At 40.2% G+C, this 21,507-nt stretch overlaps 1 protein-coding gene across 4 annotated transcripts in view; it reads right to left on the bottom strand.

Annotated features, from left to right (window-relative positions):
* The window catches only part of SYTL4 (synaptotagmin like 4), a 56,081-nt gene that overhangs the window by 9,621 nt on the left and 24,953 nt on the right, over positions 1-21,507 (bottom strand). For 2 of the 4 annotated variants that reach the window (XM_007992237.3, XM_007992239.3), the window contains 13 exons: positions 19,256-19,348; positions 17,893-18,072; positions 17,423-17,638; positions 17,185-17,294; positions 16,862-16,964; positions 7,419-7,520; positions 6,874-6,949; positions 6,382-6,472; positions 6,169-6,272; positions 4,595-4,690; positions 2,974-3,152; positions 2,585-2,687; positions 1,896-2,057 (listed from right to left, as the gene is read on the bottom strand). In XM_007992237.3, the coding sequence (XP_007990428.3) occupies positions 1,896-2,057; positions 2,585-2,687; positions 2,974-3,152; positions 4,595-4,690; positions 6,169-6,272; positions 6,382-6,472; positions 6,874-6,949; positions 7,419-7,520; positions 16,862-16,964; positions 17,185-17,294; positions 17,423-17,638; positions 17,893-18,002 (1,452 nt within the window). In that variant the 5' untranslated portion in view covers positions 18,003-18,072; positions 19,256-19,348. The remainder of the gene's footprint in view (positions 1-1,895; positions 2,058-2,584; positions 2,688-2,973; positions 3,153-4,594; positions 4,691-6,168; positions 6,273-6,381; positions 6,473-6,873; positions 6,950-7,418; positions 7,521-16,861; positions 16,965-17,184; positions 17,295-17,422; positions 17,639-17,892; positions 18,073-19,255; positions 19,349-21,507) is intronic. The other 2 variants (XM_007992238.3, XM_007992240.3) reach the window with 1 other exon arrangement.

The raw sequence follows: 21,507 nt of genomic DNA, 5'->3' as shown, positions 1-21,507 counted from the left end.
TGTTACATCCATCATTTTGAACATTTATCATCATTTCTTTGCATTGGAAACATTTCAAGTCTTCTAGTTATTTTGAAATACACATATTTTTGTTGACTATAGTCATCCTACTGTGCTACTGAACGAATTCCTGTTTTTATTAGTATTTAAAGGGACAAATTTAATGTTATCACTATTTTTTTTTTTTTTGCAAGGGCAACAGCTATCAAAATATTGGATGTATATTTCCTTTCTCTCAGCAATTCCACCAACAGGAATTTCTCTGACAGTTACATTCACAAAAGAAGACCAAGATATATTACAGCATAGTCTTAAGAGTGAAAAAGAATTCAAACAACTTAAATGCCTATTAGTCGGGGAATGGTAAATAAATTATAATACAGGCACATGAAAAAACACTATGCAGCAGCAATTAAAATGAGATAGATCTGTATGTGATGGCACAAAAGGATGCCCATGATATATTGTTAAATGAAAAAACAAAGATGTGTACAATGAGGTGCATGTGAGCCCACTTGTGTAAAAAAAGAAAAAAATATACATGTAAATACACGGATGCATATCTGTGCTGCTTAATACAAAATTTCTTTTTCTTTTTTCTTTCTTTTTTTTTTGAGATGGAGTTTCACTCTGTTGCCCAGACTGGAGTGCAAAGGCGCAATCTTGGATCACTGCAACCTCCGCCTCCTGGGTTCAAGCGATTCTCCTGCCTCAGCCTCCCAAGTAGCTGGGATTACAGGCTTGCGCCACCACGCGCAGCTAATTTTTTTGTATATAGTAGAGACGGGGTTTCACCATGTTGGTCAGGCTGGTCTCGAACTCCTGACCTCAGGTGTTCCGCCTGCCTCCACCTCCCAATGTGCTGGGATTACAGGCGTGAGCCACCACACCCAGCCATAAAAAATTTATAGAAGGATACACAAGTAGCATTAACACTGGTTATTTCTAAGGAATGGAACCTACTTTCCTTTTAATATACTTTATGTTGTTTTAATTTTGAACCATGTATACATAAGTCCTTTTTTGCTTAATTTTCTTAATATGGTAAAAAGTTCAAATGCTTAAAAAGGGGATATAGAGAAAACTAAATATTCCTTCTACCTCAGTCTCCATTCCTAGAGGCAGCCACTATAACTAGTTTCTCATCTAACTTCCCAAAGATAGTCTATGGACCATGTAAAACCATCCCACATTTAAAACGCTAGTGTAAAAAAAATTAAAGATGAACTTTGTCATGTCATTGTATAGTTCTGATAATCAAGAAGCTGCTGAATAAGTCCTCTGTTTTAGCAGTTTCTTCTTAGCCAGATGATTTCCCTACATTATTTTATAAGTTAAGGGACTCATCTAGTTGGCCAGTGACAGAACCAGGATTCCAATACAGGTCTACACTCAGATCCCAGGCATGATTATGCCATACTGCTACACTCTGGCCCGAGGTGCCATCTCCAAAGTAATATTTCCCTGGCCTCTGTAATCAAGAGCATAGCAATTGGAGCTCCATGAATTGCTTTACTTCCCATTTGGAAGTAAAGCGGTGGCTTGGCAAAAGGATACAGATTAGGATATACACAGAAGGTTAGCTTGGAGAAGAGGTGCGAGTTAGGATGTTAGGATACACCCAGATTCTGGAAGGTTAGGAGACAAAGCTTGGTACACATATGAAAATTTTTTCAAAGCAACACCATGGCTTCATACTTTGCCTGGTTTACACAGAACTCACACTTGATATACAAATGCCTCTGAAATTGCTGTCAAACTCAGAAACAGCAGCAGGGGGCACTAGAACTCCAGAGAAGACTACATTCAAAGACGCTACCAACATAGACCAGCAGAGGCTACTGCAGACAATTCTACCTCAGATCCAAACTGCAGGAGTTGTTAAAGCAGACTACCTTTCCATGTAAAGGGAGGCAATGATCCAGTTTCTTATCAAGCTTCCAGGAATCCATCTGGATCTCTGCCTCTCCAAGGAAAGTGTTTCTGCCAAAACGGCCATGATGCCAAACTGAGAACTGCAGGGTCCTCTGGGTCAGGAGAGATTCTGGGATCTCATACTGTGAAGGGAAAGTAGAAGCCCAAGATGATTAGTTTAGGGTAATTCTTCAGACAAGATTATTCCAAAACCTGAGCAACCATTCCTGAAGTCACTAGTCCTGAATACCAAATTACTTTATATTCCCTAAGCACTTTGAGTTTCCTGACTCAAAGCCTCAACTTAACCCATTTTATAAAAACCTACCATATTCCATAGAAGGACCTGGAAAATTAATTTTTTCTTGAGTGGATGAGATAACACTGGATCGTCCCAAAAGAACTGCCAAGGAGACTCCTTATCTCAAATGTCTTTTTAAAATGAGATTTGTGGTCATGTGAATCTCCAACTTCACAACAATCCAGGAAAGGCAGATCGCCTTTGTTCTCTTCACTGGGAGTTCAGGATGTGAACAGATACCCGATGTATCCTCAGACACAGATATGGCCCACTGAAATCCGTGTCACCTGGCCATGTTGCAGAGGAATAGCTACAGCTTAGGGCACAAGACAGAACAAGTTCTCCTACCCTTGGGGTCTAGATACTTACCCTGAGGGTCTCATCATATAGTGGATTAATGGTATCCCGCTTGATGCTGGTTTTTCTTTTTCCTTGGCGGGACTTGTCAGGCAGAAGGTAAGTCTTCACATATCTAGAAATCAAAGAGAGTACTGAGTAATTTGCTGGCCTTTCTCAAGCCTGCTTTTCACTTTCCTGCTCTCCATATAAATATGCCATGGTGACATGTGATGACAAAAAAGTCACCTCAAGCCCTCTTAGACATGCCATTCTTGCTTCTTCCCCAATCCTGGTTCTTTTCCTACATCACACCTCCCTGCTCCCCCAGAAACAGATAAGCTCTGTTCAAGAGTGCCCAGACAGATGCCGGGGTCTGGTCTCTGGTCTCAGAGCATCAGTCAGGTTCCAGAAGCACTCACGGGTTAGAGCGCTTCTTGGCTTCATCAGCATAGGCCAGCTGATGGCACTCCTTCACATGGACAACCAGACTCTGGGTTTGCTGCTCATACTTCAGGGAAAAGGCAATCCTGCCAGTCACAAAGATGTTCCCGAAATCACCAGCTTCACTGTAGATGCTCATCATGCTGCCGATTGTACTCTGAAGATAAAGCACCCACGAACATCTGGGGAAGGCACACTCCCCCGCCCACATCACTCACATCTTCCCTCATGATAAAGCCACAGTCACTCAACAGAAGTTTCAGAAGCCCCTGCAATAAGCCAGTGCTGCTGACATTCCTTGACCCAGAGGGTAAGAGAGAACTACCAGCACTAACAACTGTTCAGGTGAATAAATCAGCTCATGGCTCACCTACCTCTTAGCTTCTCTTCCTCTCCTCTTTTTACAAATTTTAGTGTTCATTTTCATCTGCCCCAGGAGGTGGGCAGGGAGCAGAGGCAAGGCGCAGGTAAGTCCATTTGGGGAATGCGTTATATACACTAAAACACCAGCTAGAAGGGGGCTAGTCACTAACTAAAACAAGGTGCCTTAATTATCTGTGGATTTCTCTTATCCACCTTATGTCTATCAGGGCCTATAGAGAAAAGAGATTTGGCCAGAATTGGAAGTGAGTGGGAGGGAGGAAACCCCACCAGAAGTGAAAAGGCACCTTCCTCTCTGGTAGTAATCGGTCATGTGAGCTGACATTCTCTTCCCATGTGTGAGTGTGTGAACAAATTCTGTTCACCCTTGTTCCTATTTCCCTAAATATCAATCTTCATGCTTATGACAGAACCAGGCCCTGATTCTTAAATGTTCCTTTAACTTCATTATCCTGACTGGTATTACTACTTGTTAACCATACCCTGATGTCGATTAACCCTGCCAGAGCCCCTTTCATGACAGTCACTTTCCTCTAATGTTGAGAATTTGGAATGGGCTATGATGAAGAAATCTGATCTTGCTCACTTCATAGCCTGGGTACCCCTTCAGAGGATAAGTTAAGGTTATTGTTCACAAAGCTGTGATGAAAAATGTCCCAAGCTGGCCGGGCGCGGTGGCTCAAGCCTGTAATCCCAGCACTTTGGGAGGCCGAGACGGGTGGATCACGAGGTCACAAGATCAAGACCATCCTGGCTAACACGGTGAAACCCCGTCTCTACTAAAAAATACAAAAAACTAGCCAGGCGAGGTGGCGGGCGCCTGTAGTCCCAGCTACTGAGGAGGCTGAGGCAGGAGAATGGCGTGAACCCGGGAGGCGGAGCTTGCAGTGAGCTGAGATCCGGCCACTGTACTCCAGCCTGGGCGACAGAGCGAGACTCCGTCTCAAAAAAAAAAAAAAAAAAAAAAAAAAAAAAGGAAAAATGTCCCAAGCCTTAATTATCCAATGTAATAATCTCCAGGTGGGGACTCAGGAAGTCACCTAGATGTACGCTAAGCACCTATAGTCTAAACTGAGGATAGGAACAAACAAATGATCTTACTTACCTGAAAAGAGTGACTAGGATGGTTTCCCCAGGTTCCGAGTCTGCTCTAGGGAGGTGCTTCTTTTCTTCCTAGTACCCCAACATGCCTGTAACCACAGATCTAATAGAACTTACCATGGAGGAACCACTTTGCATGCTGCTTCTGGCTAGCTTCTGGCGATGTAACTTCACTAGGTGGTCAATGTCTTCTTCTTCTTCCTCCTCCTCTTCCTGGAACAATAAATGTAGATTCAGAGTTAATAAAAGAAAGACTTTTCTTTAGCTTCAAAGAATAGTATCTTTCCTTTAAAGCTCTGAGTTGTCGTGTGTATGCATATGCACATACACTTCTTTTCCTTTATTTATTTATTTATTTTTTTCTTTTTTGAGACGGAGTCCCACTCTTGTTGCCCAGGCTGGAGTACAATGGCACAATCTCAGTTCACTGTAACCTCTGCCTCCTGGGTTCAAGCAATTCTCCCCGCCTCAGTCTCCAGAGTAGCTGGGATTACAGGCACCCGCCACCACGACCGGCTAATTTTTGTATTTTTAGTAGAAACAGGGTTTCTCCATGTTGGCCAGGCTGGTCTCGAACTCCTGACCTCAGGTGATCCACCTGCCTTGGCCTCCCAAAGTGCTGACATCACTGTGTGAGCCACCGTGCCCGGCCTCATATCCTTCTTTTTACATGTCTTCCCATTTCAGGGTTCTCAGCTCTATTCCAACCATCCTTCTCATATCTCAAAAGAATAAGATAAGAATATTTAATGTTTTTCATAGAAGCTATAACTCTTTTCCATTTGACTTTCCCCAACCCTCTTTACATTTTAATCAAAAGAAGTATTTATTTGAGCCCCAGCCATATATCCAGCAATTTATTAGAAAAGAAAAGAGATGGCCAGGTGTGGTGGCTCATGCCTGTAATTCTAGCACTTTGACAGGCAGAGGCGGGCAGATCACTTGAGCCCAGGAGTTCGAGACCAGGCTGGGAAATATAGTGAGACCCCCATCTCTCAATAAAAAAAAAAAAAAAAAAAAAAGTAGACGGGTATGATGGTTCAGGCCTATAGTCCCAGCTACTCAGGGGGCTGAGGTGGGAGGATAGCTTGAGCTCAGGAGTTTAAGGTGGCACTGAGCTATAATTGTGCTACTACACTCCAGTCTGGGCAACAGAGTGAGATGCTCTCTCTTAAAAAAAAAAAAAAAAATTGGGAGGCCGAGGCAGGTGGATCACTTGAGGTCAGGAGTTTGCGACCAGCCTGAGTCGCCTGGCCAACATGGTGAAACCCCATCTCTACTAAAAATATAAAAAATTACCCGGGCATGGTGGCACACACCTGTAATCCCAGCTACTCAGGAGGCTGAGACAGGAGAATTGCTTGAACCCAGAAGGCAGAAGTTGCAGTGAGCCAAAATCGTGCCATTGCACTCCAGCCTGAGAAACAAGAGCGAAACTCCATCTCAAAAAAAAAAAAAAAAGAAAGAAAGAAAGAAAAAGAAAACAGAAAAAAAAAGAGATAGCAAAGACGGTCCTTTCCTTTAAGCAAATCAGGAGGAACCAGATTTACTTTAGAAACTTGGGAGTATCAAGTTTCATGTTGCCTTTTCCTAAATAATTAAATAGGTTGATTGAGAATATCAGGTACTAAAGCCAACTCTAGATAAGTAAAATTTCATGTAGTGACCAAGTAAAATATAAGGGCACCTACCATATCCACATTGAGGCCTGGGACAGATTTGCTTCTGTCTCCCAAGGAGCCACTTTCATGTCCCACATCTTCTGGGCGAAGATCTATCACAGATTTAGTGTACTCTGAGGGGAAGACCAAAAAAGCCAAATCGAAGAGACTTATTCATACCAAGAGTCCATCAAGGGTACTCAGAACTTCAGTCCCAAAAGACCAGTAAGGGAAACCAGTTACCTGAAGGCCTGAGGATTTTTCTGGTGTTCTTCTTAAATATCATCTCACTCTCATCCACAAATACCACATTTTGACCTCCAGGCTGAGTTTCCTAGGAAGGTACAAGGGCAAGAAAATGGAAAAGGACAGATGGATAGGAAGAAGGAGTGAGTAAGGAATGACAGTCTTAAGAAGAATAAGGCTCAGATTTTCGCTAAACTATGACAAACTTAAAGGAAAGATTAAATGCCTATAAATAGTACAAAACCTATTTTCTCACACATTTCAACCAAAACTTTAGAAAATGCTCCCAAATGAATCTGAACTGAAATTTGTTTAGTTGAAATTCCTGATTTAAATTCTGCCTAAGAGAATGGAGGGAGGGAGGGAGGGAAGAAAGAGGAAGAGAAGAGTGAGGGGGAGGGAGGGAGGGAAAGATGGAGGGAGACAGGGAGGTGAAGGAGGAAGGGAAGGAAGGGAGGAAGGAAGGTGGCTCAATAACCTGAAACTTACCTTTTCTACTTGAGATTTGGGAGCAGACATCTTCTTCCATTCTGGAAAGAGGCCAGATTTATCCAGAGAGTCTCTCCTGCAGGTAGATTCAGAAGTTATAACTAAGTCACCTCCTACCCTTCCCCTTCTACCCAGGAATCAAAGCTCTATGGAAGGAGAGCCAGTGGCTTGGGTCATCGTAATAACCAAATTCAGAAGATACACTTCGCATGTGATTTACCTGGGAGGAATGCAGAAGATCAGAGAGGCAACTTTGCACAAACACAAACACCCATACCCTCATTCTTAAGGGACAGCAGCATCAGTTGCTACTGGGCTAAGAAGAATACTCCAAGGTACTGGGGGAACTGACTAGGGATGCCAATATGTTCCAAGAAGCTGTGCTCAGAGCCAAATAGGTAGACGTGCTACTTAAAAGACTTCTTGTGAGGACACAGAAAATACTTCGTTCAACTTCCTGAGGACAGAAGTCAGGAACACTGATGATGCAGAACAAAATCACAACTTGGGTTTAGAGGAGATGAGGGAAATGGGGGGAACCCCACCTGGAGGTGCTATCCGAGTCAGCTGTGAAGCTATCCAGACTCTCACTCTCAGCTTCCAATGCACTCTTTCCACTTTTCAGCTTTGGCACTTCAAATAGCACACTAGAATAAAAACCAAGAGCCACTATTGAAAGGAAGCAGGTTCTCCTGCCTCTAGTCAGGCCTCTTTCCAATCCATTCACAATCGTAGCCTGAGTGATCTTTCTAAAATAAATATGAGTATACTTTAAACATATAATAAATAAATTCATTAAGAAATAGGGTCTCACAATGTTGCCCAGGCTGGAGTACTGTGGCTATTCACAGGTACCATCATAGTGCACAACAGTCTCTAACTCCTAGGCTCAAGCAATCCTGTTGCCTCAGCTTTCTGAGTAGCTGGGAGTACAGGCATGTACCATGGTGCCTAGCTGGGTATACTTTTTTGTTTTTTGTTTTTTTTTTTAGACAGAGTCTCACTGTGTCTCCCAGGCTGGAGTACAGTGGCACGATCTCGGTTCACTGCAAGCTCTGCCTCCTGGGTTCACGCCATTCTCCTGCTTCAGCCTCCAGAGTAGCTGGGACTACAGGTGCCCACCCCCAATGTCCGGCTAATTTTTTTGTATTTTTAGTAGAGACACGGTTTCACCATGTTAGCCAGGTTGGTCTCGATCTCCTGACCTCGTGATCCGCCCGCCTTGGCCTCCCAAAGTACTGGGATTACAGGCATGAGCCACCGCACCCAGCCCTGAGTATACTTTTAAAACTCTTCAGTGGTTCCCCATTGCTGTTGGGATTTAGCTGAAACTCCTTAGCATGGCAAAAAAAATCCTCATGATTTGGCCCCTGCTCACCCTCTCCAGCCTCACCTTTCACCCCCTACTCCTCCTCAAGCTTTATATTTTAGAAAGACAAAGTTATTTTGTTTCTCTGAATATCCTGAAGCTCTCCATCTTCCCTCTTTTATCTGTCTAAGATATTCTTTTCACAATGGCCACTTTTCTTCACCTGGCTCAATCTACTCCTTCTTCAGGTCTCTCCTTATATGTCAATTCCTCCAGATCTCTCTGGCCACGCCACCATCCTAAGTCTGGATTAGTAACCTTTCTCTGCGCTCCCATAGCATCCTAATTTCTTAGTAACAGTCACCACATATGTAACTATTTATGTATTTTAAACAAACGATTTAATTGGTTCAATAATTTAAACAAATTAATGTCTTTCTCCTCCATTCGACAAAGTTCCATAAGATCAGTGACCACCTATCTCATTTACTGATGTGTTCCCAGTGCCTTGAAAAGACACTAGCAGAGAGTACGCACTCAAGAATTTTTATTGACTGAATTACTGAATAAATGCCCTCAGTGGGACTGAGATATATCCATAAATAAGCAGTATGTCTAGAAGACAGTATTCAGGTGACCAGAATTCTTTTTTTTAGCTTAATCGCCTTAATGATGGATGACTCTGGGCATTCAAAACACCAGTTCACATCTTTCAAAGGAAGGACACTGTTCCTGGGCCCCTTACCTCAAAGAATTAGTGAGAGCAGCTGGAAAAAGGAAAAAAAAAAAATCCATTCTTCCTCAAATATCTCAAATAACTTCCCTTGGCTCCCAGGACACCACATTCTCCTGGTTTCCTCCTCCAACCTCACTGGCTGCTGCTTCTCAGCCTCCTTTGCTAGTCCTGCCTCCTCCCATAGACCTCTAATATTTAGATTATGTCCAAACTTCTTCCTCGGGCTGCTCCTCCTCTCTATCTAGAATTATTCCTAAATGATCTCATCTAGTCTCATGGCTTTAAATATCCTCAATAAACTAATAACTCAAATATATGTATTTTTACTTATTTTTTATGTTTTTTGAGATGGAATCTCTGTCACCCAGGCTGAAGCACAGTGGCACGATCTCGGCTCACTACAACCTCTACCTCCTGGGTTCAAGCGATCTCCTGCCTCAGCCTCTTGAGTAACTGGGATTACAGGCTTGTGCCACCATGCCTGGCTAATTTTTGTATTTTTAGTAGAGACAGGGTTTCACCATGTTGGCCAGGCTGATCTTGAACTCCTGACCTCAGGTGATCCATCTGCCTCAGCCTCCCAAAGTGCTGGGATTACAGGCGTAAGCCATCATGTCCGGTCTCAAATTTATCTCTTACTCAAACTCCAGACTTGTTTTCCCAATGGCCTACTCAATGTCTCCACGTGGATGTCTCAAACACAGCGAGCCCAAAACCAAAGTCCTAATCTTCCCCCCAAAACTGCTCTTTGCTCTGTCTCATCAAACGGCAATTCCCTTCTTTCATCTCTCAAGTCAAAAATGCTAAAAATCATCCGTTACTCCTCTTTTTCTCACAATACAAATCAAATCTTTCAGCAAATCCTCTTCAATGTATACCTAGACTCTGATCTGTTCTCACTGCTCCACTGCCATTACTCTGGTCCAAACCACCGTCATCTAGCTCTTGGATGGCTGCAGTAGCCTCCTAACTAATCTTGCTTCTTCCCTTGGCTTTGGCTTTCCCTCAACAGCCAAAATGAGCTTTTCAGACATAAAACTATCATATGACCCAGCAATTCCACTCCTGGATACCTACCCAACAGAACTGAACAATATATGTCCACACAAAAATGTTACATGAATGTTCATAGCAGCATTATTCCTAATAGCCAAAAGGTGAAAACACCCTAAATGTCCATCAATGCATGACTAGACAAACAAAATGTGGTACATTCATATAATGGATTATTCATCAATAAAAGACAATGAAATTCTGATACATGCTGCAACATGGATGAACTTTGAAATCATTATGCTAATTGAAAGAAGCCAAACACAAAAGGCCACATATTGCATTACTGCATTTATATGAAATGTCTAGATTAGGCAAATCCATCAAGACAGAAAGCAGATTAGGGGCTGGGGTAAATGGAGGTGACTACTTAATGGCTATCGGGTTTCTATTTGGGATGGTGAAAATGTTCTGAAATTAGATCATGGTGATGGTTGCACAACATTCTGAAAGTACTAACAATCACAGAACTTTATACTTTAAAATTGGTAAAATGATTTTATGTTATGTAAATTTTACCTCCATTTTTTAAAAGAAGACAAAATAAGGCTGTGTCCCTCAGAGCCATCCTTCTTACTTGGAGTAAAAGACAGAATGCTTACAAGTGCCACCAAAGTCTTAACATGATCTGCTGCTCACCCCATCACTGTCCTCATCTCCTTCCTCAGCCTCTCTTGCTCACTCAGTTTCAGATTACTCAAAAGTGCCAAACAAAAACTCATCCTAGGATCTTTATACCTCCTTCTTTGCCTATCTACATGCTCTTCCCCCAGATACCCTAAGGGTTTGCTCCCTCATTTGTTTCATATCTTTGCTCAAATGTTACCTTGTTAAGACTTGCCCTGGCTATCCTAAAGAAAACAGTATATGTACACACATTCATTCCTGGCACTCCCTATACCTTTGGTCTACTTCATTTTCTCCACAGCACTTGTCAGCATCTGAAATACCATACATTTACTTGACTATCTGTTTATCTCCCACCCCAGAAATCTAAGCCCCACAAACAAGGGGCCTTGTATTCACCAGTGTATCTCAGGGTCTAAAACAATGCCTGACACATAGTAGGCATCCATAGATATTTGTCAAACAAACAAACAAATAGATGCACAAAGAATGAAGTAACCAAAATATATAATGTCTTAGCCAGTAATGAATAAACTCTCCAAGTTGGCACATGATGTTTGAAATAGTTCTGTGAAAACAGACAGCAGGGTTGAAATCCTAGGACTTGCAAGAGGTGAAATGTCGGTCATTCCTTGAAAGATGTATTAGCTGTATAGTACAAGACATAGCAGGGGGGCTTGATTTCACTTTTTACTTTAGAATTGTCCTTTTTCCCCTTTTGCCCCCAACCCCACCCCCACCAAAAAAACCCAAGCAGAACCATTCCTCCAGCGAGGTACTTTTAACGATGGCCCATGGAGAGTGTTTTTTGCTTGTATTTTTTTCCAAAAGATTAATACATACCAATCCGAGCTAATACAAACAACCCAAGGGCAAAAAAGCAATTATTTGACATCTGTGCAGTAAAAAATAGACTAAGAGATGGGAGCCCTGGGCTCTAACTATCTGTATGATCTCAGGTAAATCACTTATCCTGCTTTCTTTTCTGCAAAAATAAAGTGGTTGAATTAAATTATCTCTGAGGCTCCATAATTTCATGGGAAAGATCATTTATGGTCACTTAATCTGTTTTCATGTTTAGGATAAATAAGAGTCTTCTGGGTCCAATGAGACAAGAGATCACAGACAACCAGAAGCAGTAGGTTTCAGAAATTACATTCTGACTGATGATGTCAGATGTGTTAATCAGGTTCAGCAAATAAAAGCCATTCTTATCCCTAACTCACAAAGAAAAAAGGGGGCCTCATCACCTGGAACAGATGAGTCACCCACCCAAGGCTGTGCAGATAAAAATCACAGTCCATATATACAATGAAACATCATACAGATGTCAAAAGAATGAAACAGATCCTTGGTGCTGACACAGAAAGATGTTCATGTTATATCTTTTTACAATTCTTTTCTTTTACACTTTAAGTAATAACTGACAAAAATAAGCTGCACATGTTCAAGTGTGCAACGTGACATTTTGACAAATGTAGATATCTGCGAAACTACCACCAGAATTAAGTTAATGAACATATCTATCACTCCCAAAGGTTTCCTCCTGCCCCTTTCTAATCCCTCCCACCCTTCCTGTAAGTGTTGATCTGCTTTCTGTCACTGCTTTCTAGTTTGTATTTTCTAGATTTTTATACAAACAGAACCATATACAGTATGTACTCTTTACTGCTTGGCTTCTTTCACTCAGCATGATTGTTTTGAGATTCATTCATGTTGTTGCATGTATCAATAGTTCATTTTTTCCACTGCTGAGTAGTATTCCATCATATAAACAAATCGGTTATCCATTCACCTCCTGATGGCCATTTGGGTTATTTCCAGGGTTGGGCTATTACAAACAAAGCTGCCATAAACATTCACGTAGAAGTCTTTGTACAAACATACATTTTCCCTTCTCTTGAGTAAATACCCAGGAATGAAATGACTTCATCACAAGGTAGGTGCACAACAAACTTTTTAAAATACTGCTAACTGCTTTTCAAATTAGCTATGCCATTGTACATTCCCACCAGCAGTGTACAAGAATTCTAGTTGTTTATAATAGCAAGGAGGAAATGTAGAAAAGAAAATTTTTTTTTAAATCCAGTTGTTTTACATCCTCACCAACAATTGGCATGGTTAGTCTTTTTAATTTTAGTCATTCTAGTGGGTATGTAGTAGTATCTTATTGTGATTTTTGGTTCAAATTTATTTAATGATTAAAGGTGTTGAGCATCTTTTCATGTGCTTATCTGACATCTCTATATTGTCTTTGGTGAAATGTCTGTTCAAATATTTTGTGCATTTTCTATGGGATTGTCTGTATTATTGAGTTTTTAAAGTTCTTTTTCTTTCACTTTTTTTCACTTAACATGTATATAGGATCATCCTTTTTTAAAAAATAAGAAATTAAAAACTTAGGAACCCAACCCATATATGTATATTTAGACAGTTTGGTAGTCCGTATGCCAAAACTATTCACAACTATTAACGACAATTATCTGAGGAAGAAGCAGTGAGGTTACTGGAGGACTTACTTTATACATTTCTATACTGTTTTTCAACAATCATATGAAACATGATAAAGTCATTTCCCTTTGGGTGAGTGAAAGTTTGTGAAAAAAACACACACACCATACAAAAGCTAAAAATTCACCGCCACAATCAAATGAGTCAAAAATAAAGCCTCAAGTCACAGATTTCAAAAAGTCATGCCTATGAAAACAGAAGATTTAATTCAGCAAAGCTCCTTAAGTAATCCCTTCCAATGTAGCAATTTGCAGATTAAGTGAGTGAGTAGTCAAGAAAAACAGAAGTCTTCAAGATTTATAGCCCCAGGTACCACTGTAGAACCCCAACAGAGACAGACAAGACTGCTGCAAAATGTCATCTCCCAGGGCACTGGTATGAGCTAAGGGATTAACCCAGATCTGGGACAGGTAAGCACTGAACCAGGACATTTAAGAGAATTTCAAGAGACCAAAACTCAGGACCCCAAGTTGCCTTCTGCACCCACCCCTTCAGGTTACAAGGAAGGAAATATAAAAAGCAATATTCAGTCCTTAAACTAAAGTACAGCTGGGAATGGAGAAAAGATAAATTGTTTCAAGTTGAGGTGAGCAGAAGAATTCACATACACTGTATCAGAGGAAACAAAAGATACAGAGAAAACTTCTCATATTAAAGTTGAGTGAAATGAAGTAAAATAGTCTGGCAGATATATAAATAGCCATGGGGTGGAGAGAAATGAAAATAATTTGCAAGATGGATGAAGAACCGAAGAACCGTGTCTGGAGAAGAATTAACCCTAGTAAAACAAGTAGGTTTCATGTGAGTGCTTTACACTACAGGGGAACTAATAATATAAATTCAATAAAGTGCAAGAATTCAAATACAAGATGATAAAACAAAATAAGACAAAGAAGATTAGAGCAAAGAACAAATCGAAACCTAAATAATTTACTCAAATAAATTAGAAGCAGCAAAAAGTAAGGAAGGGAAGGGAAAAGGGGCATGGGAAGGGAAATAAACTGAAAACCAAATTAATAGCATGGAGGAATGGGTTGGGCTAATCACAGTTAGCTGCTTTCACCATTTTTCCGATTACATTCACTAATAAAAGAAAATGACAAAAATAGAGGATAAGAAAATCCAGTATCTCTGAGGTGGAGAACTTAACTAATAAAACGGAAAAAAAAAGAGTTCAGAGATATGATACAGAAAAATTTTCCAGCAATGAAGAAAGAACTCATCAAGGGTATATCACATATAGGGGAAAATGATACAGAATGATCACCATTGAGTTATAATCTTGTTAAATTACTAAACTTCAAGAAAAAGAAAAGAAAATTTTCAGGCAAGTCTAATCTCTCTCTCTCTCTCTCTCTCTCTCTCTCTCTCTCTCTCTCTCTCATCCATAAGAAAGAAAAACAAGAGTCAAGGTGTCCTCAGACTTCTTCACAGTTACATTCAATGGAAGAAGACAATGGAACAATGTCTACAACATTCTGAGGGAAAGAAAATGTGGCTCAAGAATATAATATCCAGCCAAGATACCACTCAAGTATAAAGGCACCTGGCAGACATTCTTAACATGTAAGAATACAATAAATATAGCACCTGCAAGCTCTTCTTGAAGGAACTCCTCAAAGATGAAATCCAGAAAACCAAGAAATAAATCAGAAATAGAGAAGCTGTGGTATAAGGCCTGGTTGTAAGCATACAATCCTTTTAAGTATAAAACTAAAAGGAAACAAACAGATAAAACAAACAGATGATTTATGGTTATATAAGAGAATGTAAATATTATAAACCCTGACAAACGAAAAATAATTTGAGTAACAAATAGTGGCGACAGAAGAAAATAACTGGAGGGAAGTGTAAGAAAGCTAACTGCTTCCTCTTTCACAGTAAAGCATCCACTGATAATGTTAAATATTGAAACAGGTAGATATTTTAAATGACCACTAACTCCAAAGTATCTATCTTAGAAAAATGAAAACAGGCCAGGCATGGTGGCTCACACCTGTAATCCCAACATTTTGGGATACCAAGGCGGGTGGATCACTTGAAGTCAGGAATTCGAGACCAGCCTGGCCAACATGGTGAAACCCCGTCTCTACTAAAAATATGAAAATTAGCTGGGCTTGGTGGTACGTGCCTGTAATCCCAGCTACTTGAGAGGCTGAGGCAGGAGAACTGCTTGAACCCAGGAGGTGAAAGTTGCAGTGAGCCAAGATGGTGCCACTGCACTCCAGCCTGGGCGACACGAGCAAAACTCCGTCTCAAAAAAAAAAAAAGAAAAGAAAAGAAAAGAAAACATACATCCACACAAAACCTTTAATGAAAGTTCATAGCAGTATTACTTTTTTTTTTTTTTTTGAGATAGAGTCTCACTCTATTGCCAGGCTAGAGTGCAATGGCGCGATCTCGGCTCACTACAACCTCTGCCTCCCGGGTTCAAGCAATTCCCCTGCCTCAGCCTCCCAAGTAGCTGGGACTACAAGCGCGCACCACCACATCTGGCTTTTTTTTTTTTTTTTTTTTTTTTTGTATTTTAGTAGAGATGGGGTTTCAACATGTTGGCCGGGATGGTCTTGATCTCCTGATCTCGTGATCCACCCACCTCGGCCTCCCAAAGTGATGGGATTACAGGCGTGAGCCACCGCACCCGGCCCAGCGTTACTCTTAATAACCAAAAAGTAGAAACAATCCAAATTTTCTTCAACAGATGAACAGATAAAATGTGATAAATACATATCATGGGTATTATTTGACTATAAAAAGGAATGAAGTTCTCATACATGCTATGACATGGATGAACCTTGAAAACGTTAATGTTAAGTGAAAGAGGCCAGTCAAAAAGGACCATATACTGTATGATTCCACTGACATGAAATACCCAGGATAGGCAAATATATAGAGACAGAAAGTAGACCAGTGATTGCTTAAGGATTGGAGAGGGTAATAGCTAAAAGGGTAAAGGTTTTTTTTTTTTTTTTGAGGTGATGAAAATTTTCTAAAATTGATTCAGGGGATGGTTGCACAACTCAGTGAATAGACTAAAAACGATTGCATTGTATACAAAAAACGGGCAAATTGTATAGTATGTGAATTATATCTCAATAAGGCTGTTACCAAAAAAAATCCACTAAAAAAGTGGCCAACTGCTCAATGGCTTTCATAGTATTTTTTCTTAAGCTTAGAGGAATGTTAACAACTAATATCTTTTACTTTAAAAAAACATTTGTCTGAAGATGAGCTATTCTTTCATTTTATTTTGGTGTTTTATTCTGTTAAATTCAAGTAAAATTAAACAGGATGATTTTAATTTATTATACTATGATCCAATATTAAAAGGATTTTTCAGTTTTTCCATCCAGTCAACCCGTTATGTATATACATAGAAGATACATGAAATAATTTCCACATAATGTGAAAACTGGGGTAGTAGGAATGTGGGTGATTTGTTGCTTAATAATGAGTATGCGTTATTTTTATTTGTCTTCAAATTGTTCTTCTAAAGAACAAACTATTCAACTTGAGAAAGCTGACTGCAAACTATAAAAAATAAAGAACTAAGTGAATATACCAAAATGTTAATGTCTACATATGAGCAGTGGGATTAGGAATGATTTTTTCCCTCCTTTACTATTTTCTGTACTTCTCAAGTTTTCCTATAATAAACATCTATTATTTTATAAACAGAAGAAGTAAAAAGAATAGTAAAAGAATTAAAGGGATATTGTAAGCATTTCTTTAAACAATTACTTGATTCTTACCTGGGCTCCCTCTGCCGCTCCTGAATGATCTTTCTTCCTGGCCAGATGTCACCCATCTGTGTCTGATGAAGGAGGGACTGTCCCACTGTCTCTCTTTTACTCACTTCAAGACAAACAAAAGTATGCCAGGGTGGTGGTTATGAGTAGGAAAAAAAGGAAACAACCCTCATAGCAAATCCCCTGAAGTACACCATGCTTGCAGAAGGGATGACAATACAATCTTTGATTCTCCACAAACTGGCTGAGCCCATGGATTTAAGATGCCACCAGTCAGAATACACTAGGATTCCATACCAAGAACCATCTCTAGACAGGTCCAGTACCTGCAGGTTTGTGGCGCAGGGACATCCTGATTAGCTCACTACCTGTGCGGTAAGCAAAACGATTCACTTTCTGGTCATAAAACCAGTCCCCAGTTGCTTTCTTCAACTCTCTGGGAAGAAATAAAAGAAAACGATAGATGGATAAAGAATGGTTCTTGTCTAATAAAGGCTAAGGAAAGAAATTCTCACCACAACCAGGGCCTCATCTCCTCTCTATTCAGCCATAGGTGACACTCACATTTCCTTGGCGCACACCTTGCACCTCCAGGTACCACTGCTTTCCTGTATGCGGCAGTCCCGACACACCAGGTGATTACAACCCCGACAAGTATTGGTTTTGGGACTCAAACGGCCCAGGCTCTCCTGGCACCGGGCACAGGTCCGATCACTGTAGTGTTGGCTGCCCCTCTTGGCCCCTTTCCTTTTTATCTCCAGTAACTCATTCTTTAGTCGCCTGCCAAGACCCAAAAAAGAAGCATAAGTGGATTCAGGATATGCATAGATTGGATGGAGAGGGGTTGAAAGGTAAACAGAGTAAGACTATTTGGTTCTGTGGAAGCAACAAACTCAGAGCCCAACGTGACCCAATATGTAGTGGTAAACATCACATATACAAATTCCTATGAAAGTCAGGTGGGAGACATAAGGAAAAGCCCAGACATCATTGGTCAAAGGCCTGGGACCCTATGCGTTTTGGGGAACTCTTACTTAATCCTTTTCTCATCTGCTTTCCGGACCTCCTCATCTCTCTGTAGAACACTGAGAATCAAATCCTTTTCTTCCTCAGACAGAAAAGAAAGGTCCAGTAACTCCGACATGATTTATTCAACGTTTTCTTCTACTCTTCTTTCTTCAAAACAACCAGACAAGGAGAGCTACCAGAGTTGCCTGAAATGACAAAAGAACTAATTTCACACAGATGATTTACTCAAGAATAGGCCCACATCCCTAAACCCTTTCAATAGGTTACTTTCCCCTTGAGCCAAGCTAAAGAGACAAAGTAGAAGTATCTGACCTATTTACTCTTCCTACTCCCATCCGAATCATGCCCTGAAAATGAAGAGTCCTGGATTTTTCAGAAAGAAAAAGTTATTCATGACTCTGGGAAAAGGACTAGTTATTCAGTATATGCATCTTAGTCTGGAAAGAACATAGAACAGCTGAGTCAATCTCCCCCTCCACCAAGTGAGTCCTCAATCATTCAATTTTTAATACTTTAAATGTTCTCAAATCTCAAGCCTATTAACCCAAATAACCAGGCAACTGGTCTCTGCAGTGAAGGAGAAAAGCACACGAAGGCTCCTGCCAGTTTTGGCCCAGTTCTCTATTCCTGACCAGCTTCCATTCTCCCAGGAGTCAGTCAGCTTTCTGCTATGCTTCAAAACTTCCACCACCTACTCTATCTCTCAAAGTTCTTATCATACTAGTACTCTAGCACTACCTCCAGGATATCTTTCCCAAATTCATGAATACTTGTTGAGCACTACTCTGACAGGCATTCTGTAAAGTGCTGGGGATACAAAGATGAGTAAGGCACAATTTCTACCCTTACGAAAATCACAGAGTAGCAGGGGAGACAGACACACATAAATACAGTACAACGCTTTAAGTGCTATCAGAGGGATTATAAATTAAGTGCTGTGAGAACTTAGGAAAGAAAGTAACTCATTCTATCTTACATAGAGAGAGGAAAGACAGCAGCATACATGGGAAATTTTACAGAAGAGGTGGATTTTGCCTTATCAGAGGACAAATTTCCTGGTAGGAAAGAATGGTAGGAAAGATAGTTTAGGCCCAGATTATATAACTCTTTTTTTTTATTATTATTATACTTTAAGTTCTAGGGTACATGTGCACAACGTGCAGGTTTGTTACATATGTATACATGTGCCATGTTGGTGTGCTGCATCCATTAACTCGTCATTTATATTAGGTATATCTCCTAATACTATCCCTCCCCACTACCCCCTCCCCACAATAGGACCCAGTGTGTGATGCTCCCCTTCCTGTATAACTCTTAAAAACTTTTAAGAAAATTTTAAGAATTTTGGCTCAGCATGGAGGCTCTCACCTGTAATCCCAGCACTTCGGAAGGCTGAGGCAGGAGGATCACTTGAGCCCAGGAGTTCAAGATCAGCCTAGGCAACACAGGGAGACTCAGTCTCTACAAAAAGAAAAATCAAAACTCAGCTGGGTGTGAAAGTTCACACCTGCATTCCCAGCTACTCGAGAGGCTGAAGTGGGAGGATTGTTTGAGCCGGTGAGGTTGAGATTACAGTGAGCCAAGATCACACCATCACGTGTGGCCCACTCTAGCCTGGGCAACAGAGCAAGATCCTGTCTGGAAGAAATTTTTTTTAATCTTAAAACTTACTGCATAGACAATAGAAATCTATCAAACATCTCTGATGTTGCTTTTTGATTCTGGGAAATCACATGATGAAATTCATTTTACAAAGACATATTATAGCCATATTGCTCTAGCTATAATATGAAAGACCGATTTAGAGGACAAATCAGAGGACAATTTGGTAGTACATACATTTAAAATAAGTATACTACTTAACCAAGCAATATGACTTCTAAGAATCTACCCAATAGAAATATTCATACAAATGCACAAGCAAGATTATATGCACAAGACTATTACTGCAACATTATTTTAAAGAACAGAAACAGTTATTTAACAGAGGAATCATTAAACAAAACAATACGTCCACATAATGGAACATTATGTTGCTATTAAAAATGTAGTAGATACACACATATTGACATAAAAATATGGCCATGAGTGAAAAAGTAGTTGTAGGACAATAAAAAAAGATCTTGTATAAAGAATTTATCTAAATATTTGTATATGCAAAGAGAAAGGTCTAGAAAAAAATCTGCTATCATTGGTTTCCCTTGGTGAGTAGAATTGGGAAGGGGTAACTTTCACTTTTTACTTTATATAGTTCTAATTTGTTTTTATACATATCTTCCATTTATATCTCAAAAAAGAAAACAATGCAAATGAGGCAGAGATATTATTACAATACTCCAGCAAAAAACAACCTAGATTTACTAACTGTGAATCTAAATAATTAGACCAGTCATTTTATTTTTCATTTCATTTTATTTTTCATTTTTAGAGACAGAGTTTCACTATGTTGCCCAGCCTGGACTCAAATTCCTGGGCTCAAGTGATCCTCCTGCCTCAGCCTCCCAAGTAGCTGGAACTAGAGGCAGAGCCACCATGCCCAGCAGAAGTCATTTTATTTCTGACCCTTTCGTTTCTCATCTACAAAACGACCCACCTCAAACGTTGTTTAAAAAATTAAATAATGTGTATTAAAGGGCCAATCACAATGTTTGGAGTACAATGATAAAGGCCTTAGCCAGGCAGCAAGAAAAAACAGAATAGGTTTGAGAAGTAGAATTGACAGAATAGGGAGACTGACTGAGCAGAGAGGATGAAGAAGGTGAAGTCAAAGATGCCTAGTTCACATGTCTGGATTAAACAACTGACTGGCTAGTGACAGCCCTCATAGCGACAGGAGATAGAATGAAAGAAACAGGTTTGGAAGTAAGGCAAAAGGTTTTGTTTTAACCCTATTAAGTTAGTGTTGCATACTTGATATCCAAGTAACTGGGCCCAGGAAATAGTTGGAGACACAGGGCTGGACCTCAGGAAGAAAAACTGTATCTGAAAATATACATTTGGTAGTCATGGGAGTCAAAGAGCCCAAGGTAGACAGAGAGTGAAAAAGGAAATGAGAATCACACTTACCTTCTCTCCTCTCCTTTGAAACTACACAACAGGCCCCTTTCACTTTTTTATTATTATTATTATTTTTACTAATTCCCTACAAGACAGTGGAGAAAATAAACAACACGGCAAAGCTATACAGGTTCCTGCAATATTTCCTCAACTTGTATATTTCCTGGTCTTTATCGAACTATAAGATGTTAAGCCTCTTTCACATACCCTTTCTTAGTCTTGAGGAAGTCTTCTTAGTTCTTATCACCAAGGAGAATATATACCCTCCGTGAAAACAAGGACTTTTTCAATCTTCTCCTCTGTATCTGCCCTAGCACTTAATGCAATATCTGGTATGTAATTTTGCATATGCTGCCAATATTGCGATCACTGTCATTGTCACCCCCAACAGTATCCTTTATTGAGAATCGACTATATGCCAAACAAGTACCTTACATATATTAACTAATTTAATCCTTGTCACAACACCAACAGTGAGTGACTATTATTACCCCATTGTATAGATGAGGATTCAGAAGAGGTTAGGCCAACTTGCCCAAGAATAAAGAGCAAGTAAGTGAAAT

This window comes from Chlorocebus sabaeus, chromosome X (assembly GCF_047675955.1).
Source record: "Chlorocebus sabaeus isolate Y175 chromosome X, mChlSab1.0.hap1, whole genome shotgun sequence".
Taxonomy (NCBI): Eukaryota; Metazoa; Chordata; class Mammalia; order Primates; family Cercopithecidae; genus Chlorocebus; species Chlorocebus sabaeus.
Note: the sequence above shows the minus strand (reverse complement) of the source record. Positions and strands in the feature narration are given on the sequence as shown.